This window comes from Bos taurus, chromosome 24 (genome assembly GCF_002263795.3).
Source record: "Bos taurus isolate L1 Dominette 01449 registration number 42190680 breed Hereford chromosome 24, ARS-UCD2.0, whole genome shotgun sequence".
Lineage (NCBI taxonomy): Eukaryota > Metazoa > Chordata > Mammalia > Artiodactyla > Bovidae > Bos > Bos taurus.
This window is the reverse complement of record NC_037351.1, coordinates 46534950-46557654: the sequence shown is the minus strand read 5'-3', so window position 1 is coordinate 46557654 and position 22705 is coordinate 46534950. Positions and strand designations below refer to the sequence as shown.

Below are 22705 nucleotides of genomic sequence, written 5' to 3'. Positions count from 1 at the left end.
AATGCTGAAGAATATTCATACTACTATACAGTTGCTCTCATTTCACATGCTAGCAAGGTTATGTTCAAAATCCTTCAATGTAGGCTTTAGCTGTACTTGAACTGAGAACTCCCAGATGTACAAGCTGGGTTTTGAAGAGGCAGAGGAACTAGAGATCAAAATGCCAACATTTGTCGGATTATGGAGAAAGCGAACATGTTTAGTTCTTGATAAACACCCACTTCTTCATTGACTATGCTGAAGCCTTTGTGTGGATCACAAAAAAACTATGGAAGTACCAGACCGCCTTACTTGTCTGCTGAGAAACCTGTGTGTGGGTCAAGAAGCAACAGTTACAACAACATACTGGTTCAAAATTGGGAAAGGAGTACAACAAGACTATATGTTGTTAGCCGTTTTATTTAACTTATATGCATAGTGCATCATGTGAAATGCCAGGCTGGATGAATCACAAGCTGGAATCAGGACTGCTGGGAGAAATATCAGTAACCTCAGATATGCAGATGATAGCACTCTAATAGTAAGTGAACAGTAACTAAAGAGCCTCTTGATGAAGGTGAAAGAGAAGAGTGAAAAAGCTGGTTTGAAACTTAGCATTCAAAAAACTAAGATTGTGGTATCTGGTCTCATCACTTCATGGCAAATAGAAGTGGGAAGAGTGGAAGCAGTGGCAAATATTATTTTCTTGAGCTCCAAAATCACTCTGGATGTTGACTGTAACCATGAAATTAAAAGAGGCTTGTTCCTTGGAAGGAAAACTGTGACAAACCTAGCCAGCATATTATTAATAAAAAGCAGAGACATCACTTTGCTGACAAAGGTCTGTACAATCAAAGGTGTGGTTTTTCCAGTAGCTACCTACAGATGTGAAAGTTGGACCATAATGTAGGCTGAGCACCGAAGAATTGATGCTTTTGAGTTGTGTTGGAGAAGACTCTTGAGAGTCCTTTGTACTGCAAGGAGAACAATCCAATCAATCTTGAAGGAAATCAACCCTGAATATTCATTGAAAGGACTGTTGCTGAGGCTTTAGTATTCACTGTTGAAGCTCGGACTTCAATTCTTTGGTCACCTGATGCAAAGCACCAACTCATTGGAAAAGACCCTGATGCTGGGAAAGATTGAAGGGGAAAGGAATGGTGGGGGGCAGAAAATGAGATGGTTAGATAGCATCACCAACTCAGTCATGAATTTGAGCAAACTCCGGGAAATAGTTGAGGACAGAAGAGCCTAATGTGCTACATACAGTCCTTGTGGTCACAAAGAGTCAGACTCAACTTAGCAACTGAACAATAACAACAGTTTTCTCATGTATCTTTCTAATCTCTTCCTTTCACTATTTCCTCAAATACTAATATGCTTCCTGTTTCTATAGATTGTTTTGGATTTTCTAGAGTTGTGCATGAATGGCATCATAGAGTGCATTCCTTTGTCTGACTTATTTTTATTCAGTGCCGTTGAAGTCTGTCCACATTGCTGTAGGTACCAATAGTTCGTTTTTTTTGCTGAGTAGCATCCATTGAACAGATAGCCCACAGTTTTATCAGTTCACTTGTTGATGGGTTGTTTCTGGCTTGGAGTCTTGCAAATAAATCTGCTAACAACATTCATGTCCAAGTCTTTGTTCTGATGTTTTAATTTTTCTTGGGTAAGTACTCAGAGTGGAATCCCTGGTCACATGCTAGGCATATGCTTAATTTTTCAGTAAATTACCAAACTGTTTTCCAATGTGATGTACTATTTTGTATTCCCAGTAGCAGTGTATGAGAGTTCTAGTTACTCCACAGTCCGATCAACATTTGGTATTGTTAGTTTTTTAAACTTTAGACAATCTACTGATATATGGTAGTACTCCATTGTGGATTTAATTTAATGCAAATAAGGGATTTGCATTTCCCTCATTTCTATACTGAACATCTTTTTGTGTGTCGATTTGCCATCTCTGTGTTATCTTTGGTAAAATGACTGCTCAGATTTTCACTCACTTTGCAGTTGGGTTTTTTGTTTTCATATTACTGAGTTTTGATAATTCTGTACATATAGTGGATGTACAACCTGTTATCAGATAATATAATTTTACAATGTTTTGTGCCATATCCTCCTTTTAGTCTCTTAACAATGTCTTTCAAAGAGCAATAGTTCTTGGATTAAGGCCAGTTTATCAGGGTTTTCTTTTATGTCCTATGCCTTTGATATCATACTAAGATATTTTGCCCTAACCCAGGGTCACAAAGATTTTCTCCTTGCTTCCTTTAGAAGTCTTTTCATTGCATTTTACACTTAGATGTCTTGTCTGTTTCAAGTTAATTTTTGTATATGGTGTGAGATAAAAATCAAGGTTTTAGCTTCATTTTTCTTTCTGGCATATGGTCATGCAGTTGTTCTGCCACACTTGTTGAAGAGATTGGCTTTTACTCACTGCATCGTCTTTGCATTATTTTTTCAAAAATCAGTTTGCCATATGTGTGTGGGTTCATCTTTGAATTTTATTTTGTTGATTTGTATATGTTTATGTCAATATTGCACAGTCTTGAAATCAGAGTAATAGACTTCTAATTTCTTTCTTTCTTAAAATTCTTTTGGCAATTATAGATCTTTTGCATTTCATTGCACATTTTAGAGTGAGCTTGTCAATTAGGGAAAAAACCTGGTTTTTTTTACTTGTATAATGTTGACTCTGTAGATCAATTAAGGGTGACTTCACAATATTGAGTATTTTAATCTATGAACATGGTATATATCTGTTGATTAATTCAGTTCAGTTGCTCAGTCATGTCCAACTCTTTGCGACCCCATGAACAGCGGCACGCCAGGCCTCCGTGTCTATTACCAACTCCCGGAGTCCACCCAAATCCATGTCCATTGAGTCGGTGATGCCATCCAACCATCTCACCCTCTGTCGTCCCTTTCTTCAAATGAGTCATCTCTTCACATCAGGTGGCCAAAGTATTGGAGTTATAGCTTCAACATCAGTCCTTCCAGTGAACACCCAGGACTGATATTCTTTAGGATGGATTGGTTGAAACTCCTTGCAGTCCAAGGGACTCTCAAGAGTCTTCTCCAACACGACAGATCAAAAGCATCAATTCTTTGGCACTCAGTTTCTTTGTAGTCCAACTCTCACATCCATACATGACCACTGGAAAAACTATAGTCTTTACTAGACGGACCTTTGTTGGCAAAGTAATGTCTCTGCTTTTTAATATGCTGTCTAGGTTGGTCATAACTTTCCTTCCAAGGAGTAAATGTCTTTTAATTTCATGGCTGCAGTCACCATCTGCAGTGATTTTGGACCCCCCCAAAATAAAGTCTGACACTGTTTCCCCATCTATTTGTCATGAAGTGATGGGACCGGATGCCATGATCTTAGTTTCTGAATGTTGAGCTTTGCTACTGCTGCTGCTGCTAAGTCGCTTCAGTCTTTTACAACTGTGCAACCCCATAGACAGCAGCCCACCAGGCTCCCCCATCCCTGGGATTCTCCAGGCAAGAACACTGGAGTGGGTTGCCATTTCCTTCTCCAATGCATTTAAGCCAACTTTTTCACTCTCCTCTTTCACTTTCATCAAGAGGCTCTTTAGTTCTTCATTTTCTGCCATAAGGGTGGTGTCATCTGCATATCTGAGATTATTAATATTTCTCCTGGCAATCCAGCTTGTCCTTCCTCCAGTCCAGTGTTTCTCATGATGTACTCTGCATATAAGTTAAATAAGCAGGGTGACGATATACAGCCTTGATGTACTTCTTTTTCTATTTGGAACCAGTCTGTTGTTCCATGTCCACTTCTAACTGTTGCTTCCTGACCTGCATACAGATTTCTCAAGAGGCAGGTCAGGTGATCTGGTATTCCCATCTCTTTCAGAATTTTCCACAGTAATGTGATCCACACAGTCAAAGGCTTTGGCATAGTCAATAAAGCAGATATAGATGTTTTTCTGGAACTCTCTTGCTTTTTCGATGATCCAATGTATTTTGGCAATTTGATCTCTGGTACTTCTGCCTTTTCTAAAACTGGTTCATGTATTGCTGAAGCCTGGCTTGGAGAATTTTGAGCATTACGTTACTAGTGTGTGAGATGAGTGCAATTGTGTGGTAGTTTGAGCATTCTTTGGCATTGCCTTTCTTTGGGATTGGAATGAAAACTGACCTTTTCCAGTCCTGTGGCCACTGCTGAGTTTTCCAAATTTGCTGGCATATTGAGTGCAGCACTTTCACAGCATCATCTTTCAGGACTTGAAATAGCTCAACTGGAATTGCATCACCTCCACTAGCTTTGTTCATAGTGATGCTTTCTAAGGCCCACTTGACTTCACATTCCAGGATGTCTGGCTCTAGGTCAGTGATCACACCATCGTGATTATTTGGGTCGTGAAGATCTTTTATTATAGTTCTTCTGTGTATTCTTTTTTTTTTTTTTCTTCTGTGTATTCTTGCCACCTCTTCTTAATATCTTCTGCATCTGTCAAGTCCCTACCATTTCTGCACATATTGAGCCCATCTTTGCATGACATGTCCCCTTGGTATCTCTAATTTTCTTGAAGAGATCTCTATTCTTTCCCATTCTGTTGTTTTCCTCTATTTCTTTGCATTGATCACTGAGGAAGGCTTTCTTATCTCTCCTTGCTATTCTTTGGAATTCTGCATTCAAATGGGTATATCTGTCCTTTTCTCTTTTGCTTTTTACTTCCCTTCTTTTCACAGCTATTTGTAAAGCCTCTTCAGACAGCCATTTTGCTTTTTTGCATTTCTTTTCCATGGGGATGGTCTTGATCCCTGTCTCCTGTACAGTGTCACAAACCTCCATCCATAGTTCATCAGGCACTCTGTCAGATCTAGTCTCTTAAATCTATTTCTCACTTTTACTGTATAGTCATAAGGGATTTGATTTAGGTCATACCTGAATGGTCTAGTGGTTTTCTCCACTTTCTTCAATTTCAGTCTGAATTTGGCAATAAGGTGTTCATGATCTGAGCCACAGTCAGCTCCCGGTCTTGTTTTTGCTGACTGTATAGAGCTTCTCCATCTTTGGCTGCAAAGAATATAATCAATCTGATTTCGGTGTCAACCATCTGATGATGTCCACGTGTAGAGTCTTCTCTTGTGTTGTTAGAAGAGGGTGTTTGCTATGACCAGTGTGCTCTCTTGGCAGAACTCTATTAGCCTTTGCCCTGCTTCATTCCATATTCCAAGGCCAAATTTGCCTGTTACTTCAGGTGTTTCTTGACTTCCTACTTCTGCATTCCAGTCCCATATAATGAAAAGGACATCTTTTTTGGGTGTTAGTTCTAGAAGGTCTTGTAGGTCTTCATAGAACTGTTCAACTTCAGCTTCTTCAGAGTTATTGGTCGGGGCATAGACTTGGATTACTGTGATTTTCCTTGGAAACGAACAGAGATCATTCTGTCGTTTTTGAGATTGCATCCAAGTACTGCATTTCGGACCCTTTTGTTGACCATGGTGGCTACTCCATTTCTTCTAAGGGATTCCTGCCCGCTGTAGTAGATACAATGCTCATCTGAGTTAAATTCACCCATTCCCATTCCAGTCTATCTTAGTTCGCTGATTCCTAGAATATCGACATTCACTCTTGCCATCTCCTGTTTGACCACTTCCAATTTGCCTTGATTCATGGACCTGACATTCCAGGTTCCTATGCAGTATTGCTCTTTACAGCATCGGACCTTGCTTCTATCACCAGTCCCATCCACAGCTGGGTGGTGTTTTTGCTTTGGCGCCATCCCTTCATTCTTTCTGGAGTTATTTCCCCACTGATCTCCAGTAGCATATTGGGCACCTACCAACCTGGGGAATTTATCTTTCAGCATCCTATCTTTTTGCCTTTTCATACTGTTCGTTAATTAGGTCTCAGTAATACTTGGTAGTTGATTGGTCTTGTGTGCCTTATGTCAGATTTATCCCCTTATTTCATGTTTGATGTGGTATTAGTTTTTATATTAATTTCTGCTTGTTATATGGAAATTTAGTTGATTTTTGTCTATCTTGAAACTCTGCTCAATGCATTTTGTAGTTCTAGTTGCATTACGGAGAACATAGAATGTTCTGTATAGAAAAGTTAATAATTTGTGAATAAAGGCAGTTTTTACTTCTTCCTTTTTAATTTAGATGCCTTTTATATTTTTGTCTTGCTGTCTTAAACTGACTACTCTGTTTACGTGATGATTTGCATTGATTGATTTTCAAATATTAAACTAACCTTTCATTCTAACCCCACTTGGTCATGATTTGCTATGTTTTATATTTATTGTTGGGTTTGTTTTGCTAAGTTCGTGAGAGAGAGTGGTCTGTTTTCCTGTATTGTCTGTTTTTACTATCAGAGTAATGCTGGCCTTATGGGATTTCCCAGGCGGTGCAGTGTTAAAGAACCCTCCTGCCAGTGCAGGGGACACAAGAGATGTGGGTTCGATCCCTGGGTGGGAAAGGTGCCCTGGAGGAGGAAATGGCAACCCAGTCCAGTATTCTTGCCTGGGAAATCCCATGGACAGAGGAGCCTGGTGGGCCCCAGTTCATGGGGTTGCAGAGTCAGACTCGATTGGGCAACTGAGCACCCACACAATGCTGGCATTATAGGTGAGCTGGAAAGTCATACTGTGTCTCCTCAGATATTTGGTAGAATTTCATACTGAAGACATTTGGGCCTAGAATTGTCTTTGTGGTAAATTTTTTTTACAAATTCAGTTTCTTTAACAGACACAGGTTCCTTGGGTTATCTTTTGCTTTTTGAGTAAGTCTAAGTCTGACTAGAAGTTTGTCGGTTTTTATTGATCTTAAAGTACCTGCATTTGGTTTCTTTGTTTTTTCTCTATTTTATTTTTTCCCTATTTTGTTTATGTTCTTTGTTATTTTCCTTCTCTGGCTTATTGTCACTTTAATTTACTTTTTTCTAGTTCTGTTTAGTTAGAAGGTGAGGTTCTTGATTTGCATCCTTTTTTAATGGAAAATTGTACGGCTTTAACTGCCTTCTACAGACTTTAGTATATTTTCATTTCCATTCAGTACAAAATACTTCCTGAGTGTTTTAATATTATCTTTGTGTCCTGAATTGTTCTGTGTAATTTCCAAATATTTTTCTGAAGTTGTTTTCCAATTTCATTTTGATCCTGTAACATAATTTATATGCTGAGTTATTTTAAATTTATTAAGACTTCGATGTCTCTATTTCTGCCTCCTTTCCCCATCCCTGTGATCCTTTTTTCTTGATAATCATATATGTTATATTTTGGACAGTAATTTTTGTGTTTGGTTCATGCGTTATGTTGAGGGTTGTTTGTTTATTGCAAGTCCCAGCAAGAATGTTCCAGTTGTGTCTGTTTTTGTTTAACCACTGATTTTTAGAATGATACTCAGTAAGTCACTTAACTCTTCTGTTGCCTGTTAAGGAGATAAAACCTAGGAGGAAGGAGGTGATAATAGTTGTTGTTAAGTGTGAAGTATTAAAACACCAAACAAACAAAAAATACAAAATACCTTTTGTCTCCAAGGTAAAATGTATTACTTTGTTATTTCACCTTTGAGCAAAGCCATTCAATTATGTTTCTATTCTTCTTACTTGGTTTATAGGCTTTTTATGGAAATTCTCAATGACTGTACTGATGTGGACGAGATCAAATTCCAAGAAGATGGTTCTTGGTGTCCAATGAGACCGAAGAAAGAAGCTATGAAAGTATCCACCCAACCATGTCCCAAAATAGAAAGTATGTGCAGAATGGCCGCAGAGAGCAAAGCAGTGAGACTCGTGTGTTGTATCTGTAGCATTCGCCTCGGCCGTTAGAACGCTTGTTTGGAGTTCCGTGTCCTCAGTTTACCTTTTGATCGTTAAACATCTTATTTCTCCCAAATGATTTTTCTTAAGACATGTGCAGAGGTTTATACCACATTATAATCAGTCTTTTCATAGTATATTTTTCATATATAAAGTAAATAACCATGTAAATTGTCTTATTATTTTTATTGAAGTATAATTGCTGTACAATATTATGAAAGTTAAAGGTGTACAATATAGTGACTCATAGTTTTTAAAGGTTATACTCCATTTATAGTTAATTGTAAAATATTGGCTATATTCCCTGTGTTGTACAACATATCCTTGTAGCTTATCCTGAACCTAATAGCTTGTACCTCCCGCTTCCCCACCCCTCTAATGCCCCTCTTCTCTTCCCTCTTCCCACTTGTCACCACTAATCTGTTCTCTATATCTGTGAGTGTGCTGCTGCTTTGTTACATTCACTAGTTATATTTTTTAGATTCCACATATAGGTGATTTCAGATAGTATTTGTCTTTCTCTGATTTTTTTCACTTAGCATCATGCTGTCCAAGTTCATCCATGTTGGTGCAAGTGGCAAGATTTTTGTTTTTAATGTCCGTGTGCATGTCTGTAGGTACACACCATATCTTCTTTATCCGTTCATCTGTTGATGGACACTTAGGTTGCTTCCCTATCTTGGCAGTTGTAAATAATGCTCTTATGAGCTTTGGGGTGCATGCATCTTTTTGAGTTAGTGTTTTTGTTTTGTTTTTCAGTATATACCCGGGACGGAATTGCTGGGTCATAGGGTAGTTCTGTGTTTAGTGTTTTGAGAAACTGCCGTGTTGTTTCCCACTGCGGTTGCACCACATTCCCACCAACAGTCATCTGGAGTTACCTTTTCTCCACATCCTCACCAATACATTGCTTGTAGTTTTTAGAATCATCTTAATATGCTGTGCTTGTTACAACGTGCAGATTTATGTGACATTTCTATGGATAGTTTTTCAGAATTGTTTTTAGAGTATCTGTTGGAGGAACGAACCCCAAGTAGACATGTGGATAGAGAGGCTGCATTTTCCATTAATGGAGGGTGGGGAAAGATGGTCATACGTTAGTTGGTTTGAAAAAAAAAAAAAAAGGTGAGTTCAGAGCTCATTGCTTTCTGGGAAGAAATATGAGCCTGAGTTACACTTAGCTCAGCCTTCAGCTCCCTGTGATGTCCGTGCTGAGTGGGGAAATTCAGGGCCATCTGAGAAATTGAAACCTGAGGTGCACCTAGTTTCTTTTTATCTGATGTAGTCCACTCACTGAGTTTTGTGCTGACTGTGTTTCACATCTGGCAACGTAATGAATAATAGGTGTTCAGAGTAGGAGGAGAGGAAAAAGTAAAGGATTTTATGTCAGTATTAATCATTCTCCTGTGTTGTTACTGAACCCGTGGGAATGATCAAGGTTTCCCTCATATGTGAGAAAAATAGTGATTTAATTAGTTGCTACTGCTTTTCCATGATCAAGTAGCATGCATTTTCTACTAAGTAGATTGTAGAACATATTTTCTTTGAAACAGTGAGTTAACATATCGTGTAAGACTATGGAAGTGGGTAGAAAGGAGAACCTAAGTAGGTAATTGGTAAGAAAAACTTCGAATGTCTGAGTAACTTGTTAAAGTGAGATAGTTAGGCTTTTTTTCAACTGATACTATCAAAGTGAGCATTTTATCCAGTTCTGGCTTGTGGTGAAGAGCTTATGTATTCTTTGATATAAGCACCACTGCTTTGTTAGAATGGAAGTGTTTGATTCTGACTTCATACTACCATGTCTGTGAGAATACACAGCCAGTAAAGCCACATACTCTTGTCCACGGCCAGAGACCAGCCCCTTAACTCCAGATGTCTGTCTATAATGTGAGTCCTGACCGGGGGAGATAGTGTGAGGAGCAGGATCTACACAGATCTACTGGCAGTACTGGGGAGATAACTCAGCAGGTGCCGTCTGAAAGAGGTTTTGGTCTTCTCACAAGGCATTGTGCTCCCTCTGTCTCCTAGGTAAGCAGTCGTTTCATAGATGAATGTCTGAAGTTAGAGAGTTAGTCTCTGTCCATGGGATGAGTATGGACTTTACGGGCTGTGTATTCTTTAGGACATGCTGCACAGTTTAAAACTTACGGTTAGAGCTTGTATTACACCTCTCACTTTTTTTTCCCCACTCTGTTCCCTCCATGTAGCTTCAACTGTCCTCAGTAAGCCGTGTGCAGTGACTGTAGCCAGTGAGCCAAGCAAGAAGAAAGTGGATGTCATTGACCTAACAGTAGAAAGCTCTTCTGATGAAGAGGAAGGCCCTCCTGCCAAAAGGAAATGCATCTTTATGTCAGAAACACAAAGCAGCCCAACCAAAGGGTTTGTGAATTTATAGTTCACTATTGTTTATTACACTTGGAACTAACTGTTCCTGGGTTAGGTTTGTAAATGGCTCTTGGAGAGTGGCATAACCATAGAGGGCCACTTTAATTTGTGTTCTGTTCAGTTGAAATATTTTCAAATGAGCATGTTGTTCATGGGAAAGCAGATTTTGATGAAGAAGATATTCCCGTCTTTGGGAAGTGAGGGTTGAAATCTTCTCATGTCTAAATATTTCATATTGAACACTTGCTGTTATTTTCTTGACTCTTTGTAAGGAGTAAATTTGGCATCACAGACCACCGTGAGGAAGTGGAGTGTGTGGAGTGTGTAATTGGCAATCTGACCAGTGTGGATTCTACTTTTGACACCATTGCTTACTCGTTCTGTGATCTTGGATGAAATACTTAACTTGTTAGAGCCTCCTTTTCCTGTTCTGTAAAATGGGGTTAAGTAATGCCTACCTCATAAGGTTATATTCAGGTTTCAATAAAATAATGCAAGAGCTCAGCCTGATTCAGGCCCATGGTAATTTTCTCAGTAAAAAATGATTGCCTTCCCTTCTCACCCTCTCCAAAGCACAGTGTGGGCAAGTAAATGTGGTGTAGCATTTGTTTCTAAGGCATCTAAATGACAGGTTTAAGTAATTAGCAATAGATAATTTTGAGAGATTTTAGAACCTGCAAGAAAGTAGCAGAGGGTTCTCTCGACATCCCATGAGCATATTATTCCAAACTTGGGTGTGCCAGTCTTGTCTTTTGACCTCTCATTGCACTTCTTTTCTCTAATGGCTTTATTGGAGTATAATTTACATACCATAAAATCCCACATCTGAAGTCTTGAGTTGCACAGTTCAGTGGTTTTATTAAATTCATAGGTACGCAGTTATCATCACAACTCAGTTGTAGAATATTCTCAACACCCAGTAAACGTCTGTCATGTTCCTTTGAGTTAATCCCCATGCACACTCCAGTCGGCAACCATTGATCTCCTTTTTATTGCTATAAATTTGCCTTCTCTAGGCATTTTATACAAGTCGAGTTATATTCTCGGTGCACTTTTGAAACATTCCTTTTTTGCAGTTAACTTTTGAAACCAGGAGAATTAAAGCTTTCTGTGCTGCCTTCTTCACTGTTAAAATACTTGTATTTCAAGATGTGCTTTCCACATCACAGTGAGAGTGCATTTTTTTTCTTAGTGGAACTGAAAATGTAATAAGTATTTCAACTGGAATTTTTTTTCTGGGATGCTGATCATTTATGGTTTCTTTCAGACAGTTTGGTTGGCACTTCTAGAATTTAAATGATAAAAAATGAAAATAGAGTTTTGAAATGTTTACTGGCTTAGATGTGATATTTCCAGAGTTTACTCTCTAATAAAATGCTTTAGAGCATGCTGGGGAAACGTAGGTTGCACAATATATAATTAGATGGATATATAAAAATATATAGTTAGATGGATTCACACCAGGTTGAAGGGTTACTGTTATCTTGGAGGGTGTCTCTGGTGGCTCACTGTAAGGATCATCTGAGATGACCTCACCATGCTGAGGAATCAGGACAGTTCACACCTGTGATCAGCTACCACAGAGATAGATGTTGAGTCTCATCTAGGGTAAAAAGAAAAACCTAACATTTAGAGTATAAGGTGGAAATTTGTGACTAAACCAGCAACACGTGAAAATTTTGGTTTAAATCATAAAGTGCAGCTACCCCATTCATTCTATGAAGCTGGCGTAATTCTTAATACCCAAACTTGACTTATACATTAACAGCCAAATTGGAAAACTGCTATGAAACAGGCTTACATTAGGAAGATCAATGAAAATTCTGAATTTGATCTTAGTAAATTATTTAATAATATGTTAAAATGGTATCCTTTAATGCCAAGTAGAGTTTATCCAAGAATGCTTTATAATTAGGAAATACATTGATAAAATGGATCTTGTCATAGACAGCTAGTCAGCTCTCCACATCTGTGGATTCTGGCAATTGTGGATTATCAGAAATGGCTAGAGGAAAATTTTTTTTTTAAAGTTTCCAAGAGCAGGAACTATTTCACATAGCATTTGCATTGTATTAGGTCTTATAAGGTATACATACATGAAGTTGCTCAGTCGTGTCCGACTCTTTGCGACCCCGTGGACTGTAGCCTACCAGACTCCTCTGTCCATGGGATTTTCCAGGCAACAGTACTGGAGTGGATTGCCATTTCCTTCTCCAAAGGATCTTCCCAACCCAGGGATCGAACCCGGGTCTCCCGCATCGTAGACAGACACTTTACCGTCTGAGCCACCAGGGAAGTCCTATAAGGTATAAGGTAATCTAGAGATGAATTTTATGGTATTTGAGGTAAGGGACTTCAGGATCTGTGAGTTTTGGTATCCTTCTGGGGAGAGGGTCCTTGGACCCAGTCCGCTGTGAATACTGAGGGACGACTGTATATCATCATCTTAATAGATGATGGCCTTCTGTAAATTAACAGCCATTTAGCTAGAAGCTCTCTGAAGTGTCAGAATTCACTTAATGGTTTACCACTTGAGCAGATTTGTTCTTAGATTGCATTAACAAAAGAAGCAGTATCCAAGATACATACCCATGCCAGTTCTATTCCATTTTAGGCTAAATGACTTTCACTTAGACCATTTTAGTCAGGGCTTTCATCAAGAAGGGTATTAATGAGAGCAGCCAGAGGAGGGAAAGAGGACAGTGAGTAGCCTGATGGATGAGTGGGTCAAAGGACTGAAGCTGTGAAGCCAGGAAAAGAGAAAATGTGGTTATTTACCTTGTAGGTCTTGAACGGGAGTCATTGGTGAACTGGGTTAAGTTTATTCTTTGTTATAGCATTTGGCAGATACACATCCAGTAGAGGAATGATACATGAAAACTTTCCATTGGAGTTTTCTGAACACTAAGAACATTGATGTTTTTCTGTGTTAAGGTAGAGTGGATGCCACCTGTGCAGGCGTCACAGTGGTGACCATACTGTGATTATTTCATCTGTGTAATCCTGTCCAACTCTTAGTTGTTTTTTTTTTCTGGTTTTGTGTCTGGTCATTCTTCTCATGTCCTCCCTTTTGTGTCAGCATCTGGAAATTTTCCCTGAGGTGAAAATTTATCATAGGGCTTCTTAGTGTTAGTAAGCAAATGGGGAATAGAGGGAAAATAAGACTTTTAGAAAACGTCTGGTGTTTTTCTAAATTAACAGATAATTTTAAAATATTATGCACCTACTCCATGCCTTGGAAATTGAATGATTGCTTTGTCATTAATAAAGAGGTATTCTCAAGACAGGAAGCAAAGATTAGAGATACATTAAGACTATGGTTTTGGAGAAGACTCTTGAGAGTCCCTTGGACTGCAAGGAGATCCAACCAGTCCATCCTAAAGGAGATCCGTCCTGGGTGTTCATTGGAAGGACTGATGTTGAAACTGAAACTGCAATAATTTGGCCACCTGATGTGAAGAGTTGACTCATTGGAAAAGACCCTGATGCTGGGAGGGATTGGGGGCAGGAGGAGAAGGGGACGACAGAGAATGAGATGGTTGGATGGCATCACCGACTCGATGGACATGAGTTTGGGTGAACTCTGGCAGCTGGTGATGGACAGGGAGGCCTGGCGTGCTGCAGTTCATGGGGTCACAAAGAGTCAGACACGGCTGAGTGACTGAACTGAACTGAAGAATCATTAGAAATTGGTAGCGGAATTGAATCTTTGAAAATATGTTTATGATCATAAAGTGGGAACACCTGGTGAATTTCAGGTTTATGGATAAAAATTCAAGTCACTGAATTTTCAGACATCTAAGTCTGGGCCAAGTATGATGAATTTAGTGATCTAGTACTCTAGAATACTAATATTTGCTGTCTAGCAGTATGCCAGCAATTTTCTTTTGTGCTGTGAAATTATGTTGTTGTTCAGTCACTAATTCATGTCTGACTCTTTGTGACCCTGTGGACTGCAGCATGCCAGGCTTCCTTGTCCTTCAGTATCTCCTGGAGTTTGCTCAAACTTTTGTCCATTGAGTAGGTCATACTCTTCGCATCAGGTGCCCAAAATACTGGAGCTTCAGCATCAGTCCTTCCAATGAATATTGAGGGTTGATCTCATTTAGGATTGACTGGTTTGATCTCCTTGCAGTCCAAGGGACTCTCAAGAGTCTTCTCCAGCACCATAGTTCTTAAGCATCAATTCTTTGGCACTCAACCTTCTTTATGGTCCAACTGTCACATCCGTACATGACTGCTGGAAAAACCGTAGCTTTGATTGTACTGACCTTTGTCAGCAAAGTGATGCCTCTTCTTTTTATTAATAATGTGCAGTCCGGTATCACTGACAGAAATAGAGCTGACTTGGACAAGGATAGTGACTTTGTACTTAAATATGATGAACCAAAGGTGACAGTAAACAACCTGTAACGTTTCCTGTGTAGTAACCGTGTGACTTTGGGAATTCTGTAAGCTCAGTTTTCTCATCTGTAAAATAGGAATGATAATAATGTGCAACTCATTAAGTTATTGTGAGGATTGAATGAAATAATGGCAATGACAGTGCTCAGTAAAGCATGGAAAAGTGACGTATTTTGGCCATTGTTATTATTCATCTTATATTCGACAAACCGCACAATAACTCTTTTTTGTTACATGAAAACAAAAAACAGACAAAAAATAATATGCTGTCTAGGTTTGTCATAGCTTTCCTTCCAAGGAGCAAGCATCTTTTAATTTCATGGCTGCAGTCACTGTCTGCAGTGATTTTGGAACCCAAGAAAATAAAATCTTTCACTGTTTCCACATCTGTTTGCCATGAAGTGATGGGACCAGATGCCATGATCTTAGTTTTTGAAAGTCGAGCCTTAAGCCAACCTTTTCCTGATATGCATAAAGCTATAAAAACTTATATGTGTACATAATACATAATGTACATATAGGCCTGTGTGTGTATTTGCCAATCCTATGAGGAGGGAGTAACAAAATGTTTTTAGTATTTATAGCGTCACATACTTAAACCCATAATTCCACCAGACATAGCCATTTAGATTTCACCGTGGTTCCTATTATTCCATGTCTATAAATACATCTGTTTTTGCACAGGCATTAGAGTTGTTTACCTTTCCGAATGTGATCTTTGTGAGGCTTCTGATTGAGATAAAAATCCGCTGCTGCTACTGCTGCTAATTGTGTCCGACTCTGTGTGACCCCATAGACGGCAGCCCACCAGGCTCCCCCGTCCCTGGGATTCTCCAGCCGAGAACACTCGAGTGGGTTGCCATTTCCTTCTCTAGTGCAGGAAAGTGAAAAGTGACGGTGAAGTCACTCAGTCGTGTCCGACTCTTAGCGACCCCATGGACTGCAGCCCACCAAGCTCCTCGGTCCCTGGGATTTTCCAGGCAAGAGTACTGACTGGAGTGGGGTGCCAAAATCCGCTACCAGTAGGTAATTTGATAATCCTAACAAATGGCGAATTTTACCCATTCTATATGAAGTTGAATTTGTGTTAATGTTACAAAGTTCAGGTAATCGGATTTAACTTACCCTGAATTGTTTAATTTTTCAGATATTTGCTGAGATTGTAGATGTTGATTAATAATTTGTACTGTCACTGGATTGTGGCATTTTTACCTGTTGTGTAGAATTTTATATTGGTGAAACAAGGAATAGTTAATCACCCAGAGTTTTACGTTATGAGAGCAGAAGATGTGCAGTGGTTAAGGGTTACTGTGGTGACGAGTACACGGGGACATTGACCTCAATTCTGTGCAGGTGTAAGTAAAGGGCCAGGGAGGGAAAGTGAGTGTTGTTTTCTATGAATCTGATCCAGATTGAAAGGTCAGTTGAGGATGAAGAGAAAAGCCAGTGTGAGATAATCAGAGCCACTTTTTACGCCCCCTTGTGTGTACAAACATATGCCAGTCTCTATTTCCTTCTTATTTCCCATGACCCCATGCCCCAGTTTCTCATACACATTCCTGTGTGGGAGGTAGGATCATGTGTAATTTGGAAACACTTCTGGTGATTCCCTGTTCTACTTTCATCCTTGTAGAGGACCAGTGTCTTCAGACTTCCAAAAGCAGATGTGCTTTAATATAACATGCATACTTGAGCTCATATCAGGGCTCTCTTTCCCCCTCCAGAGTCTACCTTTGTGGTTTTAGATGGCCAGGTAACACTGGCATCCAAGACACCTCCTGATTGTAACTGAGGCAGGTTGCTCTTTTTGTTGGTCTTCACCTACGTCTGGAAAATGTGTTTTGAAATACTTAGCTTATGTTGTTGTCTCAAGCATACTGTATTTCCCGTGATTCCCAAATAGATCAGTCTCAGTTCACTTGCTTTCCTGAGACTAGCATTTGCTAACACAGCCACGTATATCCTCTCAAGATGACTTTGTTTTCCTCCTTTCCAGTGACATCTGTATTTTTTGAAAAATAGTACAGAATAACAGGGCTTCCCAGGTGGCTCAGTGGTAAGAATCCTCCTGCCAGTGCAGAGGCTGCAGGAGATGCTGGTTTGATCCCTGGGTCGGGGAGATCCCCTGGAAGAGGAAACGGCAACCCACTCCAGAATTCATGCCTGGGAAATCCCATGGACCAGAGGAGCTTGGTGGGCTATAGTCCGTGGGGTCTCAGAGTCAGACATGACCTAGTGACTGATCATATACACGCACGCGCTGTTTCTATCAGTTGTGCGTCATCTTTGTAGTGACCCCTTCCAGCTATGGAGATTGTGCCTGTCTTGTTGAGCTCACAGAAGTTTTATTTTTCACAATGTACAGTGGTGGGACCCGTCTGTACATCTTTACTGGAAGCTGGGGCATCTTCACCTTTGGTGTTTCTGGTTTAAATTACGTGTACTCTGTGCTTTGAAACCACTTTAATGGATGCTTTACTAAGTAGCCCCTGAAGGGCTACCCTGACCAAGGAGCTGTGAGTCTTCAGTCTCTCGGAGACAACAGCTGAGGTTTTAAGCTTGTAGTCAGGAACTTCCTCACGTAGTCTGGCATATGTGGCTTTGTCAGGCAAGACTAGGTTATTGAGCTTGTCCCATATTTTGCCTTTGGCCTTGCCCCCGACTTGCTCACTGGGTGTTTGTCTTTCTTGGCTGGCTTTCTGGCATCTACTTTTTCTTGTCATCCTTGGGTAGCATCTCAGAGATTGGAGAGCAGCTGCTACCCCTGCAGCCTCACTAAGATGTTGGACAAAAAGATGGTCGCCATCAGCCAGAGGGTCCATGACGTTGCTTAGTTTCTTTTATATATATATATATATTTTTAAGATGTTTTCTTGAGGACTTCTAATCATTAACTCTGGACTAAGATATAATGACTATTAAGTGGGAAGAATGCAAAATCATTTCTCTTTTTTCCTGAACTACTTCAAAAATATGTTTAACCATACTGCTTCTTGAAATTATAAAATAATTATAGTGTATATATACAGTGTGTATACATATATGTATAAATACCAATAATAAATTATCTTAAGTATATTTAATTTGTGTTTTTAGTAGCATGAACAGTGAATTTCAAAGTCATAGCTCTCCTAAAAGAGTAGATGGTATCATGGTAGCTAGTGTTTTTATTTCTGAATGTTATGTCTTAAATCCTGAATGTTTTATTCTTAATCTAATTTCTTTTCTGATTGTTACTGGTTTTTTATCAGACTGGCTGGCTTTAGGACTGTCTTTACTCAGGTGATCCCCAGATAAAAGTGCTAATAATTAACACAATTCATGTTACATAATGGAAGGAATTATGTTTGAGCTATAGTAAGTAAGTAGCTTTAGTCATAAAGGTACCCTGATTTAAATCAAATTTTCGGAGTCTTCTATTTTCTTTCTAAATTTCTTTATATATAACTTACTAATATCACATGCATGTTACACATACATTAATAAAAGCAGTGTGTAGCGTATAGCCCTATTTGTGGTTCAGAGTTCTATGTTTTGCTCTAGCAGTGTTCTTTATGTTTTAGTGCCACCTTGCTCTTATGTCACAGCTGCTATTGAGAGGCAACATATTCATGTTAAAGTGAAGACTGTTATGAAAGAGGAGAGTGAGTGGCGTTCTGTGTAGTGAGTAGCTGCCACATAGTTGTTCTGAAGCTTAGTGAACTTACGATTGAGAATGCCCCGTAGTACAGCTCTTCTCTCCTGTGAACTAACAGCCAGATTGTTTGTAATTTCCCATGCTATTTAAAACAGGGTTCTCATGTATCAGCCATCTTCTGTAAGGGTGCCCAGTGTGACTTCGGTTGATCCTGCTGCTATTCCGCCTTCATTAACAGACTACTCAGTACCATTCCACCACACGCCAATCTCAAGCATGTCCTCAGATCTGCCAGGTATGTGAAGAGTTGTTTTGTTTTTATCAATTTTTTTTTTTTACCATTTATTTTTTATCTTAATCTGTGAAGCAAATATAATTTAAGTATCTTAAATAAAAATGCAAAGGAAATTGCTAAGGAAAGGGTTCCTGTAAGGGTGATACCTGTTTTAAATATTAATCACGTTCAGTTGCTATCATTTTAACTACCGAGCAATCTATAGATTTTGTTGGGAGGAAATAGAGTGGTAGGGTAGTGGGAAAATTTGACGAAGTTTATTCTCCTGCATAGAGGATATACCACAGGGAGACTTTTTCTTGGTTTGTTTTTCATGAAAGCTTCACAGGTTAGGGAGAATGTTTTCTCATACTTTTCTTTTCTAAAAGCGCATCACTTCTTGGTAGCCCATCACGACTTCAGAATACCCTTGAGAACTGTGAGGTCAGGTTGCCTGCCAGCTTTACCCTGTAAAAATCAGATCTGCCTGCTCTTTTTCCACAACACTCCTGAGTGTTTAGAGTTATCTTTTTAAAAAAACATTTCTTTTTTTTAATTGGAGGATAATTGCTTTACAATGTTGTGTCGGTTTAGGAATATCTTTTATATGATATTAACAGCTAAAAACGTCATGGCTGCCTGAGCTACCGTAGTATCAAGTTTTTTCATAGATCAAATTGGCACAAGTTTAGAACCAGTGACTTTATGACTTCCCTTCTCTCTGAAGGGCCCTTTTATTGAAATTCAGTTACCTCCTCCTGTTATTAATTTTCTTTTCTGGATTTAGGAAGTTAATTTGACCTGTGATTTATCCTTCTTAGCCCTCTTAATAAGGTCTTTATTTTAAGCACAATATATATTCTATTGGGTGAAATTTGTGTTGTTGGAACAGTTGATAGTTGTGTAATCTGGTCAGGTGTAATTTTGTTCAGAGTTTATTCAGTTTGAATACAATTTAATGGAAAAGAGTAAACTAAAAATAGTATCCATCAAAAAAAATGTTAAAAGCTTTTTGGTTCTTAAATATATCTCCTCCACATGTTCTTTGGGAATTGGTTATTTAAAAAAAAACTGTTTGTAAACCCAGCCAGCACCAGTTACAGAGTTATTGCTGATACAAAGCTTGATCTTGAGTTACAGGTGAAGTTTCATGGTCCATAAGAAAGAGGGAAAGTCAGAGTCTTAATCCCTAACTGCCATGTTTATTTTAACTGTGGCTAGTTTTAAATGAAGTTGAAAGGTTTCCACATGTCATCTTAGTATGTGTTACAAATAAGCATTCCAGAAGAATTCATTTCCTAAAGATCTCGAATTAAAAATTAATCCTGAGGAAAAAGATAATGAACATTTCTCTGTTTACTAAGTGACTCTGGCCATTTAGCAATAGAATAGATACAATGTACAAATCACTTGCTCTGTTAGTTTTTGAATTGTGTGAGTTTGGATGAATTTTTAATTTCAGAGAATTTATATTTCAAAATTTGGGCATAAAGTCAGACTATTTACTTTATAAAATGTACAGATTTGAGAAAAATGCGATAAAATATGTTAATTGTGTATTTCATAAAATACATTCAAGCTGGTAAGAACTAAGACTATTATCCAGGACTGGTATTTAGCCATTATAAGCTAGTATAGTGATACTGCTTATTAAAATGAACGGAATAGAATAGGATCTATTGTACTTTAGAAGAGTTACCAGTTTACCGTCATTTATGAATTATGTAGTAGTTACTTGATCTAAATAGTTTAGTTTTTATTTGGGTTTTACTGTTAACATGCTCTTTTGTAATTAGTAATTACTTTGGAGATTTTTTTGTGCATAATTTTTATGTAATTAGTCATACTGTACAGAGTTTTGATATTTATAAATTTAATAATTTATAATAAAATATTAAATAGAATACCAAGAATTGAGAGATGACAAACTCTTAATACATTTCTTAACATTCCTTTTAAACATCATAAACATGAATCTTCTGAATCTGCAGGAGAACAAAGAAGAAATGATATTAATAATGAACTGCAGCTTGGAACATCTTCTGATACTGTGCAACAGTGAATGCAAAAATAAAACATAATTTGTATTTATGGAATGGAAAACAGCTTGATTATTTCACGAAAAAATATGACTGCCTTATTATTGCTAGTGCCATATTGTCAGGTGCGAATGGTGCTCAAAAGTTGTATCATTAAAATTTGAAAGTGCTAAACATTTACATATTTAATCATGTAGCAGTTACGTTTTGTTAAACTTCATGGCTCAAGTAAGTAAAATGTGTTGTTATTAATAAGACATACAGAGTCAGTTTCACATGAAGAAGTGTTTAAAATCTAAAAACTACAGATCTATCAGTATTGAGAAAAGCATTTAGAATGTACCATCATAATTTTTAAAACTACCTGCTTTTTTAGTTAAAGATAATTATGAAATACTTAAGAGTGAAAACACAACATACCATTGCAGTTCAAACTTATGGTGAAATAAGAATAGCATTTTACTGAACTTTTATAAAGTATTAAGGCAATAATGTTTTAATCACTATTCCTGAAGCTTCATCTGTTTCATGTAAGAGTTTTCATAGTCTATACTTACAAAGTAGAATTATAAGACATTGTTGATAATATTTTTTTAATAGAAGGAATAACATCTGAAATACTGTTCAAGCTTCAGTGTTACTGTTGGAGAGAAAATGGTTTAAGTGAGAAATATTTACATTGAAATATTATTGACTTTTATGGAGACAGCATCTGTATAATACAGCTAGGGAGATACAGTGGGTTTCAATCAAAATTTCAGAAAAATTTCTAGATACTTTTATTATGGCATTGTATGTTATCATATTCAGTTATCCTTGGATGAGATGTCAAAAGATACAGATCAGTAGACTGTTAGCACACATGAAATAATCATCCAGTAATAGAAATGCTGAATATATAAAACTTGCAGATGATATTATAAGGGCTAGACAGATTTTGAATTACTGTTCAGCTGCCGCAGAGAGAGGATTTACTCAGCGGTATTATTACTGTGAACAGAAACTCGCTTACTGAAGTACATCACCTCCTTAGTATCACTTTAATGGGGAACTCTTTGGAAAAATTGTTTATGATTCCCTTTGTCCAGTGTTGGCTCAAATCTTGTATCTTATAGCTAGTGATAGCCATAAGAAACGACAAGTCATGTCAGCAGTTTTCAAAAATCTTTTAGAAGTTGAATGACTTCTTTCAAATGATTGGTGCTACAGCTTGTATTATTCAGTAAGTATTATCATTTTACCCTTATTTAGAGATTATAAGGGAATAAACTTAAACATTTATCAGTTGTATTAACACAGGTTAAATATAATTTCCCACTCATATTCTCTATTTAGACTAACAGTCCAGTATCATAGTACACTGTATTATGATTATTGTACTTGAGGTGACCTTGAATACCAGGATATAAAAACTCATAGAATAAATAGAAATTGGCCTTAGTAATCATATACCTAATATATGATTTTTTTTTTATAATGTTTTAGAATTTAGTCAAGCAGAGGTCTAGGGGAACTGACCTTGAAGTTTATTGCTAGACTTTTCAGACATGAAGATTTTATTATTTATTGTTATAACTTTAATATTTCAAAACAGTATTACTGGGCAACCTTTTGTTACTTTTCTATTTCTATATAAGTATAATTGGAGGATCCCAAATCTTTAGAAAACTGCATTAGCTTATAACCCAGTACACCGTGGCAAGGTTTAGCTTGTTAGTAAGCAGCGGCTACGAAGTGCTTGCTTTATGCAGCGTATTGAACTGTGTACTACTCCTTTTGTTGTGGGAACCGGGGGACAGAGAGCTGTCCGTGAAATAGACATTTATTTGTTTTAGAAGTGATATTTTAGATGAAGCTTAATGTGTATTTCTAAAAAATAAATGTGAAGTGTCTTAAGAGACTAAGCATGTTTTTTTTAATGTCTCAATCCAGATAATCATCTCTTCATTTTATTGCTTCTCATTCCGCTAAGTGAAAATTTGCTTTGACTAGTTCTATTTAAATTTTGGACTCCTCTACCCGTTTTAAACCTCTGGGGATGGTTTTTCCAGTTGTTTTGTCAAGACATATGTACATTTTTGGGTTTTATGCACATAAATATCCTGAAATATCCTGATTGTGATATAGACCTTCCCTACAGCAGAATGGTAAGGACTTAACCCACGTGTTCTATGACTTAAAAA

At 37.9% G+C, this 22705-nt stretch overlaps 1 protein-coding gene and 1 pseudogene across 11 annotated transcripts in view; one reads left to right on the top strand and one right to left on the bottom strand.

Annotated features, from left to right (window-relative positions):
• The window catches only part of PIAS2 (protein inhibitor of activated STAT 2), a 120454-nt gene that overhangs the window by 87566 nt on the left and 10183 nt on the right, over positions 1–22705 (top strand). For 10 of the 11 annotated variants that reach the window (XM_024984535.2, XM_024984534.2, XM_059881074.1 and 7 more), the window contains 3 exons: positions 7579–7712; positions 9991–10162; positions 18365–18504. In XM_024984535.2, coding sequence (XP_024840303.1) covers positions 7579–7712; positions 9991–10162; positions 18365–18504 — 446 coding nt within the window. Of the gene's footprint in view, positions 1–7578; positions 7713–9990; positions 10163–18364; positions 18505–20474; positions 22670–22705 lie in introns of all 11 variants that reach the window. The other variant, XR_009492743.1, reaches the window with a different exon arrangement.
• On the bottom strand, positions 16887–17308 carry LOC107131792 (small ribosomal subunit protein eS25-like; annotated as a pseudogene).